Source organism: Ctenocephalides felis, unplaced genomic scaffold (assembly GCF_003426905.1).
Source record: "Ctenocephalides felis isolate EL2017-DRISC unplaced genomic scaffold, ASM342690v1 CF-g0.4_SCAFFOLD_03571, whole genome shotgun sequence".
NCBI classification, from domain to species: Eukaryota; Metazoa; Arthropoda; class Insecta; order Siphonaptera; family Pulicidae; genus Ctenocephalides; species Ctenocephalides felis.
The window spans coordinates 70,648,137-70,667,223 of NW_020539725.1; the positions used below are offsets into that span (position 1 = coordinate 70,648,137).

General features: G+C 28.4%; 4 protein-coding genes across 4 annotated transcripts in view; all 4 read right to left on the reverse strand.

Moving 5' to 3' along the window:
- Positions 1-776: 776 nt before the first annotated feature.
- On the reverse strand, positions 777-2,323 carry LOC113386682 (tRNA (cytosine-5-)-methyltransferase). Its single transcript, XM_026624445.1, is given in 5 exon segments — positions 777-1,238; positions 1,386-1,726; positions 1,924-1,974; positions 1,977-2,057; positions 2,126-2,323. Coding segments are annotated over 5 exon segments (1,008 nt in total). The 5' UTR covers positions 2,199-2,323.
- A 1,241-nt stretch (positions 2,324-3,564) lies between these two features.
- Positions 3,565-5,089, reverse strand: LOC113386683 (rRNA methyltransferase 3, mitochondrial). Its single transcript, XM_026624446.1, has 4 exons — positions 4,870-5,089; positions 4,087-4,794; positions 3,756-4,023; positions 3,565-3,694 (listed from the first exon to the last, which is right to left on the reverse strand). Exons 1-4 carry the CDS (start codon positions 4,997-4,999, stop codon positions 3,565-3,567), a joined length of 1,236 nt encoding a protein of 411 aa, XP_026480231.1. The 5' UTR covers positions 5,000-5,089.
- Positions 5,090-6,731: 1,642 nt separating this feature from the next.
- On the reverse strand, positions 6,732-12,106 carry LOC113386684 (esterase B1-like). The gene is made up of 6 exons (XM_026624447.1): positions 11,843-12,106; positions 9,702-9,801; positions 9,204-9,484; positions 8,904-9,108; positions 7,087-7,831; positions 6,732-7,017 (listed from the first exon to the last, which is right to left on the reverse strand). Exons 1-6 carry the CDS (start codon positions 12,104-12,106, stop codon positions 6,732-6,734), a joined length of 1,881 nt encoding a protein of 626 aa, XP_026480232.1.
- A 1,992-nt stretch (positions 12,107-14,098) lies between these two features.
- Positions 14,099-19,087, reverse strand: part of LOC113386686 (esterase B1-like) — a 6,609-nt gene continuing 1,620 nt past the window's right edge. The window contains exons 3-6 of the mRNA XM_026624448.1: positions 18,290-18,546; positions 18,024-18,227; positions 16,498-17,273; positions 14,099-14,324 (exon numbers count right to left, since the gene is read on the reverse strand). Coding sequence (XP_026480233.1) covers positions 14,099-14,324; positions 16,498-17,273; positions 18,024-18,227; positions 18,290-18,546 — 1,463 coding nt within the window. The remainder of the gene's footprint in view (positions 14,325-16,497; positions 17,274-18,023; positions 18,228-18,289; positions 18,547-19,087) is intronic.

A 19,087-nucleotide genomic window follows, 5' to 3' on the forward strand; every position in this document is an offset into this window, starting at 1 on the left:
AATATGCATTTTAGTTATTTTACATTTGGGACATTTACTTTAATACTTACTAATCGAATATCCGAATCAAATCGGATAGGACGGGACAATATTCTTCATAAAAAACTATATATAAATATTTCTAATTTATTATAATTTGTGCAAAGGTGGTTAAATGCAAAATGGCGAACGAAGACATCACAAGGTTAGTCCTTCTTTTTTAAATAAATAGTTATTGATGCTAATTAAATAACATGAAATATTGTCTATCGAAGAACTTGGATCATTATAATCATCAGTAAGACAACTATTATTACTGAAACATGGTGTTGTATTACATAATACTTAGGTGGTTGTACAATATCTAAAACCGTCAAGCCTTCTCACTAAATTTATATATCGATTTGCGTTTACATAGTAAAAAACATTATTTATTGTATCATACCTTTAATTTCTATTTGTCAATAATGTTATGAGTTTATCTAGATCACATAACTAGATAAAGACAAAGTGAAAAATCGCTCAGAAATTACAGATAGAAATAAGATTTATATATTGAAAAATTTATAGGGATTATATGATATAATCCTAATATTTTATAAAAAAAATTATTTTATAATATTTTGACTCAGATCAGTCTTGTCTTGATCCTAAATTTTGTTAAATTTTTGGTTTGCTTTTATATTGCTTACATTTTTCTCATACCACTTACATTTTTATTTGCATCTTTTGTAATTATTAATAGTAAAAGTATATATTGATTAAAAAGCTCAATAGATAAATTAAAATTTATTAAATTAAAATGTATCATTTACCAATACTTGCAACAATTTAGACACAACCTTAACATTGATACTATTTCCTAAAAGTCGATAACACTGTTTTTGTGTTGTATTTTGTGGAAAACTAAAATCATCAGGAAAACACATCAATCTCGACACCTCTCTTGGAGTAAAGTATCTTAACTTCAAAGTTTTCAATTTTTCTAGTTTTTCTTCACATGATAAACCTTCACATTGTTGATAAGTATCTTCAACTGTTGATTTTGGGATGTTAGATAATACTGAACCAGTTCCATTGGCATAATGTGTGTATGCTTTTGTGAAACATGTAGATCTTTTGTCTTCAGGGTAACATATGTCGAGGACCCAAACGTATTTTGATAATACTTTTTCTGGGAGGAAATATGATTCGTTTACGTCATTTTGTAGGTAATTGCTTATGGTAAGCATTTCATTAGATTCCAATTCTGGTTCAAACTACAAAAGTAGAAAATATATTAATATAAGTCAAATTAGTGATTTATCTTATAAGATCTTTATTAGATCTTACTTGTTTCATTGTACAGAATTAAAAGTATATTTATATCATTTCATGATATCAATTTTGTTTATCAATTAACTAACCATTTCCTCATGTTTCAATTCCTTCAAACCATTACTTTTCTTAGCTAAACAATAATATCTCATTCTTGAATTAGGTACACCGACCCATTTAGGACTCCTCAAATACTCGTAAACATTAAAACAATTTGTTTTAAATACTGTAATCAGTTGATCTCTAGCAACAGATTTCTCAAAGCCCATTACATTTTCTAATAAAACATATTTTAGATTTTTAATATGCGGTAAAATATTTAAAACATGCAAAAAGGATGAGGTTCTGGCATCTTCGACGTCTTTCTGATTTCCATTTCTTGTAAACGGTTGACAGGGGGGCGACATTAATATGGTATTAATATTCAAATCTGAAATAAAAGATGATTGAATATTGAGTCTAAAAACTCATCAAATAGTAATGATCATATTTACTTATACTTTTACTCTAAAATATTAAGCATTAAAAAGATTTTAAACATTTGCATTTACTGTTTGTTATCCAATAACTCTTGCATAGTGTTAGTATGATCACAAACATTTACAATTATACTATTGATGTTTTTACCATCGATCATTTCAGGAGTCAACGACAAAATATTTTTATTAAGGCAAACGGGTCAGGATAGTTGTGTTTATACACAGAAGTTGCTAGTGGATTTAGATCTATCGACATGACTATTTTTCCTTGTAGGCCACTCTCTAAAAATTTATAGAAAACATTATTTACAAGAATTTTAATATGTAATTAAAAAATTGTAGTAACAAACCTTTAAAAGCATAGTGCATGCCTCCGATGCCACAATATAATTCTAAAATACGTAATTCTTTCTGTGAATCCATTGTTTGCTGTAAGAATATTTTTTTAAGGTTTTAGCTCTTCTAAGTTTACTTTATGAAGCTACATTTAGTTCTTGTAATTCCTAAAAATTATGACTGTTCTGTTTTGGGTTTCCTGAATTTATTTTCGTCAATTAATAAAAGTAAAAGTACGTTTATTTTCAAAATACTTCATAATCATAATAAAATAGTTTATAATTCACAATTATATTAAGTAACCCATTTTCTCATTTGCTTTACAAGTCAAATTTGTAGGTTAGGATGCACGTGGTTTTGACAGCTGTCACTTTGACATTTAAAGATTATTTACAATCTGGTTGAATATTTCTGTTTGAGAGATTCCCTCATAGATAAATAAGTATAATAAGTGGATTACCCGAGTTTATTTCGCTCAAAATTTTATTTTATCAAATTTTTATTTATCTTGATCCTATAATTTACAGTTGCTAAATATATTTTTCATTCAAACTTCTTTCCTGCTCTCATAAACATAAGAAATCAAATCAGAAGTGAATGAAAATAGGAAAAAGCTGAAATTAGTGAATATTTTAATTTACATCATGACTGCATTTTATAAATGACAATAACAATAAATTCTTTAGTCTATTTTCATTGTGATGCACTCTACTGCTCATATGCCTTCAATTCTTTATGATGTTTAAATTTTCTTCTCGAGATTACATGAGTATTAACTTTTTTATGTAAATGTGGAGTAACAATATATCTATTTTTTTGATTGTAATAGATAGTAGGCCCCATATTACAAAGTTCATTACATTAAACTTACAAATAATTCAAAATTTACAATTGGAACAGGAGGTGCATTATCATCCATTTTAAATAACATTAAATTAATTAATTTTTTTGCTTTCTTATCCCTCAAATTATTGTTATATTGTAATCACAAATACTTTGGCAAATTAATTCTTTAATAAGTTTCTATTGTTGCATTAAACGGTTAACACAACCTTGCTGGAAGTTGCATTTAAAGTTAATTTAAAAAAAAAATTATGAATTTGTTTCTATTCAAGTTTTCTTGTAAATGAAAAGTATCAAATAAGAAAACTTGAGTGATTAAATAGGTAATTTTATATAATAATCGTGATTTTGTTGTATCATCACTGAGAAATATTAAAAGTATCTCCTATAATTGCTATAAGGTAGCAAAACTTTATAGGTTGTAAATTGTAAAATATTTTGATAAGTTCTCTTATTAAAATAACAAATAATGTAAAAATATTACACTGAAGAAGTAATACAAAAATAAATATGTTCATTTTAAAATTTAACACTATATGAATATTTTAAATATGCAATATTAAAAAATTGTCATAATAATTTATACAATATTTATTCTTTAATTACTACATCATTTCTCATGCAAAAGTTGTCTCCGTATCTCAAATGTTAAGACTGATAAAGCGGATGCAGCATTTAAACTATCCACACCTTTGGCTAATGGAATATGGACACGTTGCCCATTGAAGAAATTAGCAAACCTAAAAAACAATTGTTATTAATATTAAAGCAGTCTATGATATGATATTTTTTTTTACTTACTGATATGCATCATAACTTATTCCTTCTGTTTCTCCACCAATAATTAGAATAGTATGTTTATCATTGTTTTTATAATTTACATTTTCATATGACTCAAGTGGCAATTTAATTTTGCTTTGGAAAGTATTGGAATCAGCTATAAAAACTTGGCAGTTGTCCGGTAAATGTTCGTTTATTTTATTCCACACAATATCATCAAGCATAGTTAAGCGAAAATGACCTCCTGAGCCTGCTCTCAACACTTTGGTGTCCCAAGGATCCACACAACCTGATAGAAGTAAAATAGCTTGATAAATATTTTGTGGTTATAATATAATTTGTTAGATTTTACCTTTCGTTAGTAACAATTGGTGGCATGGAATTGCTGCACAAGTTCTAATAATCGATCCCATATTTGTCGGTTCCCTGATGTTGTCACAAATAACAGTGAGCGGTACGATGGTCACATCTACTTTCTGTGGAATATAATATTGAGGAGGTCGTGTGAACAATCCCATAATTCCAGGATTCGTTGTTAAGTTTGACCAAAATGCCATATCTCCATGTGGGACTTTATAAAACATGCATTTAGGATCTCTTTCATAATTTTTTAAATGGTTTTGCAAAATCTTTAAATACTCCACTTTACTGAACATTAGTTTTTGCAATTTTAAATCAGCTTCTAAAGCATCTTCTATGAGTCTACGACCTTCTAATAAAATTTGATTGGATTGTTGGCGGTATTTTCGCGATTTTATTGAAACCATAAGGCTGCTGAATTTCGCATCACCCATTTTGAGCTTTTCGTATTCAAAGTTTGTAGCCTCGTCGATTATTATATGATTTGGTTTGCCTTCGGATTTAACAGGTTGTGAATGAACTTTTTTAATTTTAGGCTTCTGTAAGTTTTTCGTAGATGTACTCGATTTTGCTTCATTTTTATTAATATCTTCTAATGATAGCTCAGTTACTGTTTCAGCATCTTTTTCATGTGTAATTTGTTCCTTTACTAGTTCTTTGGTTTTAACTGGTTGTGGGTTCATTAATTTATTATACTCCTCTATAAAACAATCAAAATTCATATTTATAATAAGCAATCAGTATTATCATTCATACATTATCAATCATAATTTACCTAGTTCAACTTTTCCTATTTTTTCAAATTCTTTCAAGTCTTTTGGTTCTAACATTCTTGATGGCCTTCGAGATACCCATCTTGTGTAAGTCCGGGCAGTATTTATTAGAAAATTAAACTTTGCAGACATTATTTAAATAATACTAATTAATAATTAACAAATAGTTTATTAGATACTATATTTTTTGTTCTATATGCACAGGTTATGCGCATATGAATGATTGAGGTTATGTTTGGCTTTGGTTCTTAATCTTGCGGAATGTTCGGAAGCTGCGCTTTTGTTAGGCGGAAATATTTGAATTTTAGAAGAATTTCAACAAAATTGACTTGTAAAATACAATTTTAACACTTTCCACTCACGAATTACGAGATTTATATGAATTTTACCGGCATCTGAGTCGAAAGGGTTAAATCTATCTAGGTGTTAGTGGCATTGTGCCTTTAGGTACGTAACTTACTTAACAATTACTTACCGTAAGTTGTATAACCTCACTGATAATGGTGAATAATCTACAAAATAAATCAGCTTTGAAATTTAGCTTTATTGAAAAAAACGTTTTTGAATATCCGAAATCAAACGTGGACGAATAATTTTGTACTTATTCGCTAAACAGCTCCGAATTCAATCCTGAGGAATGATATATTGTTCGAGTTTTCATCAATTTGAAAACTCGTACAAAAATAATCAAAGAAATATATATTGTCTCATAATATTACAATGAGCAAACAAACTCGTATTCAAAATACTGTGCAAATTTTCAAACTTTTAACGGATATTCAAAAAAAAAATCATTTGGTGGTAGAAGACGGTTCTAAATCGAAGATTTATCGAAACAAATTATATAAGTTTATAAAAATATATCAGAAATTTCTTCGCTCTTCAATTTTATGATAAAGTATAGTATTAGTGTTAATTTTTTAAATGTTTCTATTCTTAGAAATAAAATTAACAACGAAACAAAATGAGTTTTATGCTTTCATAAAATAATTACGGATTTTTTTACTTATTAACCTTCTATAGGGTAAGTTACAGTAATCGTCCAAAAATCGAAAATGAAAATTTTAACATATCTCAGGGTTTTTCTAAACATTTTGGTATACTTTAAAAAGAATGTATGTGCGTGTATATGTATGGACACACTTTTTGTCGACGATTTTGGGTGCACGGGTCAACCGATTTGAAGGATTCAAAATGCATTCAATTCGCACTGATAGGGTGACATGGTGATTAGTTTTTCGCAAAAACAAGTCCAGTCGTTTTGGAGATATCTAACTAAAAATGCAAAAAATTGCAGTTTTTGTAAGATTGAAGCTTCCGATTCGAATGAGTCAAAAAAAAATTTTGCTTGCTTCGACATTGTGAAAAAATTATTAGTTTTTGGGGAAGGCAAAAAAAAAACATTTTTATTTCAAAATGTTTTGTTTATTTACTATGAACATATAAGGTTGTCAAATATCTCCCTTCCGCCTTTTTGTATTATAAACCAAGAGCAAAAAAGCGGAAGGGAGATATTTGACAATCTAATATATCAACGTCGTCGTCAAATTCTCTTACATTTCGTCTACAAAATACGAGTAACGAAAGTTACATTATTTATAATAATCTATTTGAAAACATTAGATATTCCACAAATGTTCCATTACGGTACGGGAAGTTCCAGCAATTTGCATAACGGTGTTATGCCTCACTAGCTTTATTTTAATTTAACCTTAATTAGATATCATTGTTATTACTTCCTCTAATATTACGAATTTAGTATTGAGCATTTGAGAATGTCCAAAAAAAAGTTTAAGAATGTTTTTTTCAAAATTCCAATTACTACTGCACGATACGATTTATTATTAATCATTTTACAAAAATATTACATTTTAGATTTACTTGGAATGTGCAACATTTTGGAATATTTTTCAATGGCCTTCTCTGCAACTTGTTTATTTGTCGATTTCATTGAACTATTTTTTATTCCCGTTTCAAAAATCCTATCCCAAATACACATGCGATAAATTTCTGAAAAATGTCTCATTCCAAAGTCTCGTCTTCCTATTTCTAAATATTTAGGATCCAAACTGTCACAAGGGTCCCATGTGTATCCTGCTAAAGCATCGATGATTCTATATCTTTGCACTAATTCGGATTTCATGGGATTACTGGAAATAGATAATTCATAAATTGAACAATAATAAATGAATTTATAAATATATGTCATATCATCTTACCCTGTTTTAGCAAAGTTCGTCCACATAACTACCATTCTATTGTGAGTCCTTTGAGCAGTTTCATCAGTCGGAATATTCAAAGGCCAAGAAAACAGATACAAAATTGGTGACATTTTGAACAAATAACCCAAATCATCAGTATGAGCCACTCCACGCAAATGGTTCCAGTTTTCAGAGCATATTTTTTTATGAATACTGTAACTATCATCCGACAGCATGTATAAATACAATTTACTTTTCCTTTTGTAATCAAATCCATGTTTGAGTGTTCTATAAATTCCATTTAAAAACCAGGCATCTCCCATGAGATGAATATATGCTCCTAGTCTATCATCAGGATCATCATCGTTATAAAAATGTTCTACATAAGTTTCACACAGTTCTTTCACAATTTTGGCTTGATCTTGGCCCAAAGGATTCTCCCAAATAAATGCATCTCGTGGTATAACTCTTTCAGGATCTCTTAAAGTTTTTTCAACTTCGTGGCAATCAGCATCTACTCGTGTCAAAGCAAAAAGTCCTTCCATGTTGTTGAAACCAATTATTACATCTTTTTCTGGTAATCCTTCTTCCTGCATCAGTTTTAAAACTGATTCAGTTATTATAGGATCAGGATTTGCTTCACATTTTTCTTCTATTACTGGTTTGAAAACTGGTTCTGTGGCTCGTCTGATGTCTTCTCTATCAGGAACGTCGGATAAAGATGCTGAAAGCAGGGTTCTGGAGTCGACATTTAGCAAATCTTCTTTGAGCAAGTTTTAGGGATTCTTGAAGTTTTTCCAAATTCTGGAAGAATACTTGAATAAAACTTTGTAGTAAACAAGCATAGTTTTACCTTCCCGAAGGAGAAGTTTATGGATTTATCAAAAAATCAGATTCGCTAATTTTATGTTTTCTCGACGTTTCAAGCCATTCTGAATCGAATGAGACCAAATTTGGAAAAAGTATGTATGTGTGTGTGTGAACAGATTTTTTGTCTTTCGATGTATCTTGATGAGGACTAGTGTTTCTCAATTTGTGCAACGATGGCCGAGCCGTTTCTTTGTAAATCGCAAAAAAGTGAAATATTTTTCGTCTACGTTTTAGCCCGCAATTCCGAATTTCTGATCCACTGGGCAGTTTTCTGTATGAAAGTGTTGAAAAAACTTTTTTCGACGATTTTTATGATTTTTTTTGACTGTAGATATCATAGTCTTATAGATTATACTAAAATATTACGATCCTACGACAAGTCGTTTAATTTTAAAAATTCTTCAAAGTTTGTAAAAAATTAGTATCGTTTTTTGGCGTTTATCAAAATTAGAAGTTTCATCGACGTTTGCTCAAAAACGCCTTAACTGATTTCAAAAATTTAAAAGCCAATCGATGTATCTTGATGTGGATTATCTTTTCAGCAGAGCCGTTTTTTGTAATTTGGAAAAAAGTGTTAAACCTTTCGTCATTTGAGCTCATACTACCGAATCGATTTGAAAAAATCAAAAACTGTTCGAAAGATATTAGTTGGGAATGATACTGATTAGTTTTAGGTGAAAATCTACCGAGCCATTTTGATGTATTTAAATGTTGAAAAAAAAATTAAGTCGATTTTTATGGAACTTTTTTTTAGCGATATATATCATGGTCTTACAGAACTTACTAAAATATTGCGGCCTTACGACAAGTAGTTTAATTTTAAAAATGCATCAAAGTTTAAGAAAATGAGTAGTGTTTTTGACGTTTGTTAAAATTATAATTAGACGATTCACTTGGTATAACGATATAGTACTTGGTCTTAATGAGCATACTAAACCATTATAGTTCTACGAAAACTGGTTCACCTTTTGGGGTTCGAATTGGATTGCCCAAAGGATTTAGTGCTGTTCCGCTTTGCAAAATAGCTTTTTGATACAAATCATTCGTAGATTTATCCATCATCAAATAATGTACACTGGCTGCTCCTGCAGATTCTCCAAATATAGTTACATTTTCTTTGTCTCCACCAAATTTTTCGATATTTTTGTTCACCCAACGGAGAGCTTCTCGCTATAAACCAGTAAACTTTTTTAATATATACATCCAGTAAATTTAAAACGCTAAATTTTCACAAATTTCAATTACATTTGGTTATTTTTTCCTACCTGATCTTTCAACCCCATGTTTCCATAAATTCCCCATTCAGGTGCGCAAAGAAATCCGAAAACTCCGAGACGGTAATTGATGGTGACTACAATAACGTCCTGTTTGACGAGATAATCAGGACCATAATATTCCCAATCACCAGATCCTGTATTAAAAGCCCCGCCATGAATCCAGAACATTACAGGATATTTTGTGTCCTTATTTTCTTCGGTAACCAAAGGAGTATAAACGTTCAAGTAGAGGCAATCTTCATCTCCTTGAAAGGGATTTAGTTTAAGTCCTTTTCATAAAAATTAAATCATAATTACAAAGTTATTTTGTAGAAAATATATCTAATTCTGGTAAACGTTAAATGTTAATGAAATGTGTTTGGTCTCCAGTGAAAAAAAACTTGTTCATAAAAATAAAATAAAAATAGAAAACGAGTGAAAAAAATGAATGATTAATGAATATTTGTACTTGATATGAAAATTTATTATTTTTATGATTTTATTTACCTGTGTATGTTTGGAATAAACTATTGCATTGTTGAACTGCATTGTTTCCCAATTTAGTTGCCCATTGTTCACAGCAACGGTTTTCAACTGGTTCTGGAGGCTGTTTTTGGAGAAAGATTTTTTTTAATTTCTTTTATTAATTGCAATCTGTCTTTATCCGAAAAAAGACCTTCAATAATTTTGAGGACACATGGCAAATTAACATCTAATTCTAAAAGGTTACTCAGCAGCAAGTCTTGGAAAAAGATAGATAAATTTTTTTAGCTAGTTTTTAGAAACAGATTTTTTACTGATTGACTGAATTCATTAAGTTGTAAAGCTAAATTGAGCATAAATAAAATTAAACAAAATAAGGAAGGGAATTGTAGGGATTGTTCTATTGACTAATTGTCTACAGGATTCCATTTTTTATATAAAGTCGATATGCAGTTTTGTTGAGGTTTCTTTTAGTTAGACGATATATTAAGAAAATAAGCCAGTGGAAAATGAGAAATTGCTCTTATTGATGGCATTCTATACCAAAAGGATGTTTAGGTCAACGTGTATGATTTTGTTTAAAGTTCTTAAAATTAAAAAAAAATTAAAAGTTTATAGAAACTTTGGAACTTTGCATAGCATTTACACTTGGTATTGAAATTGCAATCGCATAATTCTGGAATTTGTTAAATTTAATAACAATTATATATTCTAAACTTAATAGGAGAAGAAGTTAGACTTAATATATATTATCTTAAATAGTTAGACTTAATATAATATATATCATCTGTTCCTTCACTGAGAAAAAAGTGCTTATTTTTAATAGAAACAACTGATGTAACTTTTCTTTTTGAATCTTTTTTAGAAACTCATTCGACGTTTATATTTGATATATTTTTTATGAGAATTGATCCAGTCTACATTATATACTTTTAAATTTGATGTAATGCTGTAGTAATGATAGGTGCTATTTTCACTTGGAAACATATTATTATTGATCTAGTTTCTTAAATTTGTATATATAGTTCCTTTTTTTACTTCCTCATATTTAAAGAAATCAACTACATATTTGGCTTGTTATTCATTTTGGGAGTTTAAAAATGTGGAAATTGAAAACAGTCAAAAAATAAAAAACGTGGAAAGTCTCAAAAAATTGACACGTGACCATATCATGATTATAGCCCTCCAAATAATCCGAAAAAAAAACTACTAGTGGTGCATGGCATCGTGCCTTAAGGCACATTGCTAGAACTTCCAGTATCAAATACTACCATTTTTAAAAATCTTAACAAAACTATCAAAGAAAGAAATTTAATTTTTGAAAATTTTGAAATTTTTGAAAAAAAATGGATTTTTTTATATTCTGAACTTTTTTATTGGATCTCCGAAAACGGTGGTCCTGCGTTTCCAAAAATTTCACCAGTTGTTTATTACAAGAAAAATGTTGAATCATTCAAATAGGACGCTCCGTTCTCTCAAAAACTGAAATAGCATTTTGTGCTTTTTTTGCTCCGTATCTTCGAAAAACCTAGACCTGTCTTTGCCTAAAACTAATCAGCACGTTTCTTTACAATAAAAATCGAACGTTTTTTTGAATCATTCAAATCAGTTGTTCCGTGTTCTCGAAATCGTCGACGAAAAATTGTATCCGCACATACATACACACACACACACACAAACATACATTCATTTTTTCTAAGGTATGCCAAAATGTTCAGAAACCCACAAAACGTGAAGATTTGCAAAAATTTCGATTTTTAGACTACTACAATAACTCACTCTACGGTAAGTTAAAAACAAGAAAATAATAATCTAGAATAAAGTCGCATTTGTACGTACTATAGACAAGTTAATAACATTGTTTTCACTAACTAGTGACTGTCTGAAAATAAAATATAACTTTTTTTTTAATATATTTGCATTTTTTTAAATTGATTGACAAAGAAAAGGATATATGGTACACTATATAATTATATACAGAATTAAAGTGTAAAGTTTAATTATAAAATGTATATGACTGAAAAAAAAAGAAAAATGGTAACATTTTGAATTAGGTTTTGGTTTGGTAGCATAATTCATACATAATTTGAGGTACATCGGTCCAGTAAAAGTTAAGAAATCGTGAGTATCCTTACCCCCTTACTTCAAAAATATCAATTACCCACCTGAAATCTCAGTTCTCCAACAGGTGGCTTGGCATACGGAATCCCCATAAAAGCTCTGTATTTACTAGTACTTCCATTGCAAAAACAAGTACCTCTCAGAATACCTTGATCCAAAACAACAGTCTGAGGATCAAATCGTGCACATTCCTCTTCAGTACCAGCAGAATTATCTTTTACACCTGCGGTTTCTTTTAACGTTTCTATAAAGTTGTTTAAGACTGGATATGACAGCATAAGTAAAGTTATCTTGGGATACAAGGGCATGATGAAGGATTAAAGGGTTTGCAGTAGATTTCATGATTGAATAATAAGAATTTTGAATTTTGATATTTTTTGTCGAATATTTTTTGGTTGCGTCTACATTTTTATTTTTTGAAACATAGTTAACGATTTATATAGAATTTGAGTGTAAATGATAACCTGAAATAAAAATTAGGGCAGGTGATGAAAAATTTGATTTTACATTGTCATATTGACTTGAAATTTTGACAACGAAAACAAAATTTTGATTGAGTAGATATTTGAAGATGTTTTAATTATAATAAATATTATATTATTGTATTATGAAATAGACAAATGATATGTATATATAAAATATGAAAATTGTTTCATAATCAGACCTCTATCTGACTGAGATATGAAAATATTATATCAATAAATAAACAAAAAATTATGAAAAAATAGTATTTTATCTAATAAATAATAAAACTAGTGGGGCGCATGGCATCGTGCCTTAAGGCATATTGCTGGAACTTCCCGTACCAAAAATTATTATTTTTTTGAAAACGATTAACATTTTTGAAAAAATTTTACTTCGAAAAAATTAGATTTTTGAGAAACTATAAACTTGAAAAAAATTACTTTTTTTTGAAAAAAAAAATTTTTTTTGAAAAAAAAAAGTTTTCTTTATTAACTTCCCGTAGGGCAAGTTATAGTAATCGCAAAAAAATCGAAAATGAAAATTTTTGCATTTCTCGACGTTTCAAAGGTTTCTGAATATTTTGGCATACCTTAGAAAAAATGGATGTATGTGTGTGTGTGTGTGTGTGTGTGCGTGTGTGTGTATGTATGGGCAGTATATAATATATAACGCACACACACATTCATCCAGTTTTTCTAAGGTATGCCAAATTGTTCAGAAACCTTTGAAACGTATAGATATGCAAAAATTTTCAATTTCGATTTTTGAACAGTTTGTTACTACCAACTCATACGAAAATAGACCCGCAACATAGTGTTACCGATACATTTCTATTTTTTCGAGAATTGGCTCCTAAAATTTGTAGAAATCATAATTTTGGTAGTATAAGCATTTTCCGAGGAAATTTTACAAATCGAGTATTAAATAAAATTAATCATTTACTTAAAAGTACATTTATTCAGATTTTATATAACAATTTTAATACAGATTATTTTTAACAACCGCATTTGTATTTTACATGTTGACATTAATCCATATCACCGTAATATAAAATGATATAGAAAAGTCATGTATGTTTTTTTAACAAAAAACAATATTCACATAATTGTGAGTTTACAATTCGTAATATTGTGTAAATGTCAAATATTATCACAGTAAAATTTTTCTTTGCACCAATTAAGCGGTTGTGATAGATAAAAAATAGTTTAATTTACAACATTAACTCTAATTTAATGGTCTTGTTACACTAAACATTTTTGAGAAATAAATATTGTAATAAAAAATATATTTAAAATAGTTTCATAGTACTGGTAAATATAGTACATTTAAAACTAAAATTAATTAATTGAAAATATCATATTTTAATTTAATCTAAAATATAATATCTTAGATTATTAGGAAAATCAACATATTTTTACCATCAAAAAAGTTTAGCATAACGAGACGATAAGTTTTTATATATAGCCGAGCAAATCTTATTATTTTCAAGTCTTTTTATATAACCTTCTTATTAGAAAATACTACCATTTTTAATATAGAGTTGAATGTTTAACACATTAATTGCCATGTCATAAATAAATGTGTCTGACGCTACAAAATTTGGCGATTTGGTAAAAGAAGAAAAAGCTTCAATTATGGGCCATGTCAGTCATAAAAAGTGTTTTTCCAAGAATTTTGGCAAAATAATATTTTCTTTGATGCAATAAGTTTTCTTGATACACTTGAAACTAAATCATGTAATAAAGTTACTATGGTCCATGTGATTTTTCTTTTTCTGATTTTTCTTTCCAATTTTAGTCATGTTTCCTCTCGGCTGTATGTAAAATTAAAAAAACTCATCTAATACTTTCTTCATTACAGACTCTAAACCGCAAATTCGCATTTCTATAAACTTCATCCCAAAGCATCATGCGTTTTAGTTCCAAAATATTTTTCATTTCAAAATGTTCTTTTCCCATGTCCAAATATTTTGGTTCTTCGTCGTTGTATGGTTCCCAAAAAATGTCGTTTAAATGTCTTTTTGTATCACATGATGCATCTTCAGTGTTTGATGTAGGTTTTCTGAAAAAAAATTAAACAGTTGTAATTTTTTATTATTGAACATATTGTTTTTTATTAGATAATAATTTTTACAATCATTTGAAAAAGATGATAAGTGAAACTTTATGAATAAAAATGGAGGCTTCAAAATACAAAATCATCCTGCCATTTTGAAAATACAATTTACAAGACTAAAATAGTGTGCATTGGTATATCTTTATTCTAATTGATTTTGAACATTAAATTTGATAAACTTAAAAGAAGTGAAAACAAATCGATCTTGCAAAGAAAAATGTGATGTAATTTAATAATTTAATAATTAACAGTATAATAAATTTTTAGCCCTTTATCCTATTATTATTTGTACTTATACATAATTTTTAGGAATCAAAAAAGGCTTTAAAAATACAAAATTATTTGACCGTCTAAATTAATTTTTGAAAATTTAATCGATAATAAAAAAATCTAGTATCTCGTATTATGTTTTTCGTTTGTATGCCAGTTTAGTTGTATGCCATTATTTAGTTATTTTTTGAATTTTACATACTCAATTTATCTCTATATTCAAAAATTGATAAATTTAGAAGCAATGATAATAAATCAATCTTGCAATAGAAATATAATAAAATTTTATCACTGAATAATTAGCGTCATATTTATTTATTTATTAGAAATCTATAATCAATAATAATGAATTTTATGGTTAAAAATGTTCAATTTCGGTTTTTTGACGATTACAATAACTTACCCTAAAGTTAAAAAGTGTTCACAATATGTAAATTTTTAATTTATTTTTTTAAAACAATAACCTTTCTGTGTTAGTAGCACAAATACAATAAGTAAATAAAAAGTGAGATGAGTTAACTTTGACGAAACATTGTTGTTGATAATTTTTTAAATATTTTTTCTATTTTGCTTAAAAAATAACTCTAGTCTTAATGGCTTGTTTGTCTTGTTAAACATTATTTTGAATTTTTTTTAACTATTTATAATGTTGATATTTAAATATCTTGTTTGAGCCAGTGGATACTAAATTTGGCACTGAGTCAGCATTAACATAAATGTGTAAATTATAAGATTTCTTTAAGTAAATAAGATATTCTATTGTCAAAAACATAATATACGAGTAAATTGTTAAAAAAAACTAGTTTCACAATAGCGAATATATTTAATGTTGCTAATGAAGACGACGTTTTTAAACATATTTATTTTTAAGAAAAATAGGAAATTTTTCAAAATGTTCTAAAATAATTTGGAAACTTTTCTTAAAATAACATATGGTAGATCATTTTCGAAAAACATGCTAAATTAATGAAAATAGTAAATTGTACGTATTTATTCTCGAAATCGTATTCGATGTAAAAAACTTATATTGCAATAGTAGTCAATTCCTCCAGTCAATTCTCAACAGAAAATCTCAAAAGTTTTCATCTTTTCCAAGTGACATATCTTTAAAACGGTGGCTCTGAGAAGAAAAAGTATTGATGCGTTTTTTTATATAATTTTATGCTCTACAATTTTGTCTGAAGGTAATTTTGCGATAAAACTGACCATTTAGTTGAAAATCGTGAAAAATCCATTTTTTTATCTTTGACCTTGGGCCAATTTTTTACCTCGCACTGGAACGATGAGGACTTTTGGGATTCCTATTATAATAATATAAAAGTTGCAGTCCATAATGAATTATTGTTACCATCACCCTGATTTTAGGTCTAAATTGACCGGGTTATAGCTTGTGCTTGTATTGTTTTAAAATTTACCATCAATGACTAAGGGGCAAATTCTCCGATAAAATTAAAAAGTTATAGTAACCCTATGTTACGGGTCAATCTTTGTATGAATTGGTAGTAACAAACTGTCAAAAAGCTATGTATTTGCTGTTTGGTGAGGCGTTTTACACATAAAACCTAACTTCACGTATATGTTATCAATGAGACATCAGAAAGATGCACTTATGATAAAAATGATATTGAAGTTTGTAAGTTTTGCAGGCTAGATTTTATGTGTGGAACGCTTAATTGCACAGTAATTATATTTCTTCGTGACAATTTGTTACTACGAAGAAAGACCCGTGCCATAGGGTCACCATAACATTTCTATTTTATTGAAGAATTGGCTCCTAAGTTGTTGTAGCATTTAATATGTGGTCGATAATGCAAAATTACTCTTATTACTATATATACTATCCACTTACCCATTCTTTACAAAATTGGTCCAGATCCTGACCATCCTTTCCAGAGTCTGCATAGCATCTTGCGGTATAGAAATGTGCGTTGTTCCCAAAATAGGAACATCCAAAGAGTTTGCAAAAAGATATCCTAAATCATCACCATGACTAACTCCTGGCAAGGAACCCCATCGATAGGGCAAGATATAACTTTTATATACACTATACGTATCATCTGATAACCTGTACAAATACAAATTGGAATTCCTGCTGAATTCATTGAAAAATATGGCTTTCAAGGTACGGTAGATTCCTTGGAGATAACCAGCATCGCCTTTAAGTTGGACGTAAGCTTCGATATCATCGTTTTGTTCTTTGACTTGGTCATAAAATTCTGTAAGCATTTTTATAAATTTTTTCTCCTCAATGCCATTGGGATTTTTCCAAATATTAGCATCTCTATGTATAGCCCTTTCTATATTTGTCAAAGTCTTGTGAACTTCCATGTTTCCTCTGGTTACTCTTGCCATAGATCTTAAACCTTCAGCACTATTGAACCCCATGATGACATCGACATCAGGAAATTCACCATTTCTCATTCTTTCCAAAGCAGATGGAAATGTTATTGGATCTGGAGATTCTGGTGATTCTAAGACTGGATTAAATACTGGTACTGTGTCTCGATCATGGTCGTTGGTATCAGGAACTCTGTTTAAGGCTGCTCGTAAAATTAGGTTTTTATCCAGGTTTAGGAGTTCTTGTTTTTGCGTGATGTTTAGCACTTGTTTGAGTTTTTCAAATCTCTGCAAGAAAGATAATAATAATTATATAGAGTGGAAAAAACATGAATACAATGTCAAGGTAATAATTATTAAATGAAGTTGAAACATTATTCAAATTTAAATGTAGATAAAAAAAACATTTTGTATGTACCTATTAAAGTAGTAATAATGTTATCAAATTTAATTATTTGATCAAGTTATTCTAATTTGTCTAAAAGTATTTAATACTTCCAAACAAATTTAACGACTTACTTTAATTATGGCTTTTTTTAGTTAACAAGGTCAAAATATATATTTTTTATTTTGCGTGACCTAAAAGACGTAAACACTTACAATATTTAAAAAAGACTAAATTTTGGATACTAGATTTACTAATTGATAAAAATAATTTAGTTTGATTTTTAAATACTAATTACCACTTGTTGTTAAAAATGTTTTGAAGTAATAATAAATGATAAATTTATGACTTCATTTAAAAAGACGTAAACACTTCCAATATTTAAATAAGCCAATCTTTTATAAATTGTCGATATTAGAAACAACAATTGATAAAATATAAGCTTGAATTTTAAATACTAATTACCACTTGTTTTTAAAAATATTTTGAAGTAATTCCAATATTTAAATAAGTAAATTCATATAAATGTTGGATAATGGATATAATTGATAAAATAGTAATGCTTGAATTCGAAATACTAATTACCATTTGTTTTTAAAAATATTTTGCAGTGATAATAAATGACAAATTATTTTCAAATGTATTATATTTACATGCAGAGGTTGAATTTGATTAGCAGTCGGATTTAGTAATGTCCCACTCTGCAAAATGGCCCTTTGGTAGTATTTTCTAGTCGAGTTGTCCATCATCAGAAAATGGACACTTGCTGCTCCAGCAGATTCTCCAGCAATTGTAATTTTTTCTCTGTCTCCACCAAACTTTTCGATGTTGTCGTAAACCCATTTAAGTGCCAGTCTCTAAGAAAATAAAAAAATCGTGATTTATCCTTGCTTTTCTCTCATATGTCAATTACTATTACCTGATCTTTTAGACCCATATTTCCATGAATATCCCATTCCGGTGCAGATAGAAAGCCGAAAACTCCCAGTCGATAGTTGATAGTCACCAAAATAATTCCTTCCCTGATTAAATAATCAGGTCCAAAAAAATTATAAGATCCTGATCCTTGGTTGAATGCGCCTCCATGGATCCAGAACATTACAGGATATTTAGTATTGTTCGCAGAATTAACAGTCTCTGGTGTAAATATATTCAGATATAAGCAATCTTCGCTTCCTGAAAAATGTAATAAATCATATTTATTTTAATGGTTTATATTAGAAATTATAATTTTGGTTCTGGCGTGACGTAATTTGGTTTTTGATAAATTCAATTCCGTTCAACTAACTTTTGTCCTTACACGTTTTTGCATTTGCAACAAAAAGTAGTAGAAGTAGTTAAAATATCTTAATTTTTGGCTGCTAAAATTTTACGATTTTCTAATTTATTATCAATTGCGTTAGACAATATAGATTAACTTGCAATGTCTCGAAAAAATTAAATTAGCAAGTTGGATTTTCTGGCGAAATAGTACTTTTGTTTTTCGGGAAGTTAACTAATACGTAAGTAATATCTAATATCAATTTATTAATTTTTTTTATTATATTTTTTACAAATATACGGAATTTCCAAACATGTTTTAAACTAATAAGGAAATACCAAAGGCAATAAAGCACGATATTATAATTGGGTGTAGAAGTAATTAATTATTATTCATATGTTTACAAGCAATAATATATAAGACAATAACACAAATATATTCGTATGTATATATATA

Coding starts and splice junctions, on each gene's coding strand:
- LOC113386683 (XM_026624446.1), bottom strand. CDS start 4,999: ATGTCTGCAAAGTTTAATTTTCTAATAAATACTGCCCGGACTTACACA. Junction 4,795..4,869: donor AATAGGAAAAGTTGAACTAG/GTAAATTATGAT, acceptor ATTGTTTTATAG/AGGAGTATAATAAATTAATG. Junction 3,695..3,755: donor ATAAGTTATGATGCATATCA/GTAAGTAAAAAA, acceptor ATTGTTTTTTAG/GTTTGCTAATTTCTTCAATG.
- LOC113386684 (XM_026624447.1), bottom strand. CDS start 12,106: ATGCCCTTGTATCCCAAGATAACTTTACTTATGCTGTCATATCCAGTC. Junction 9,802..11,842: donor TTGGAGAACTGAGATTTCAG/GTGGGTAATTGA, acceptor CTCCAAAAACAG/CCTCCAGAACCAGTTGAAAA. Junction 7,018..7,086: donor ACGAACTTTGCTAAAACAGG/GTAAGATGATAT, acceptor ATCTATTTCCAG/TAATCCCATGAAATCCGAAT.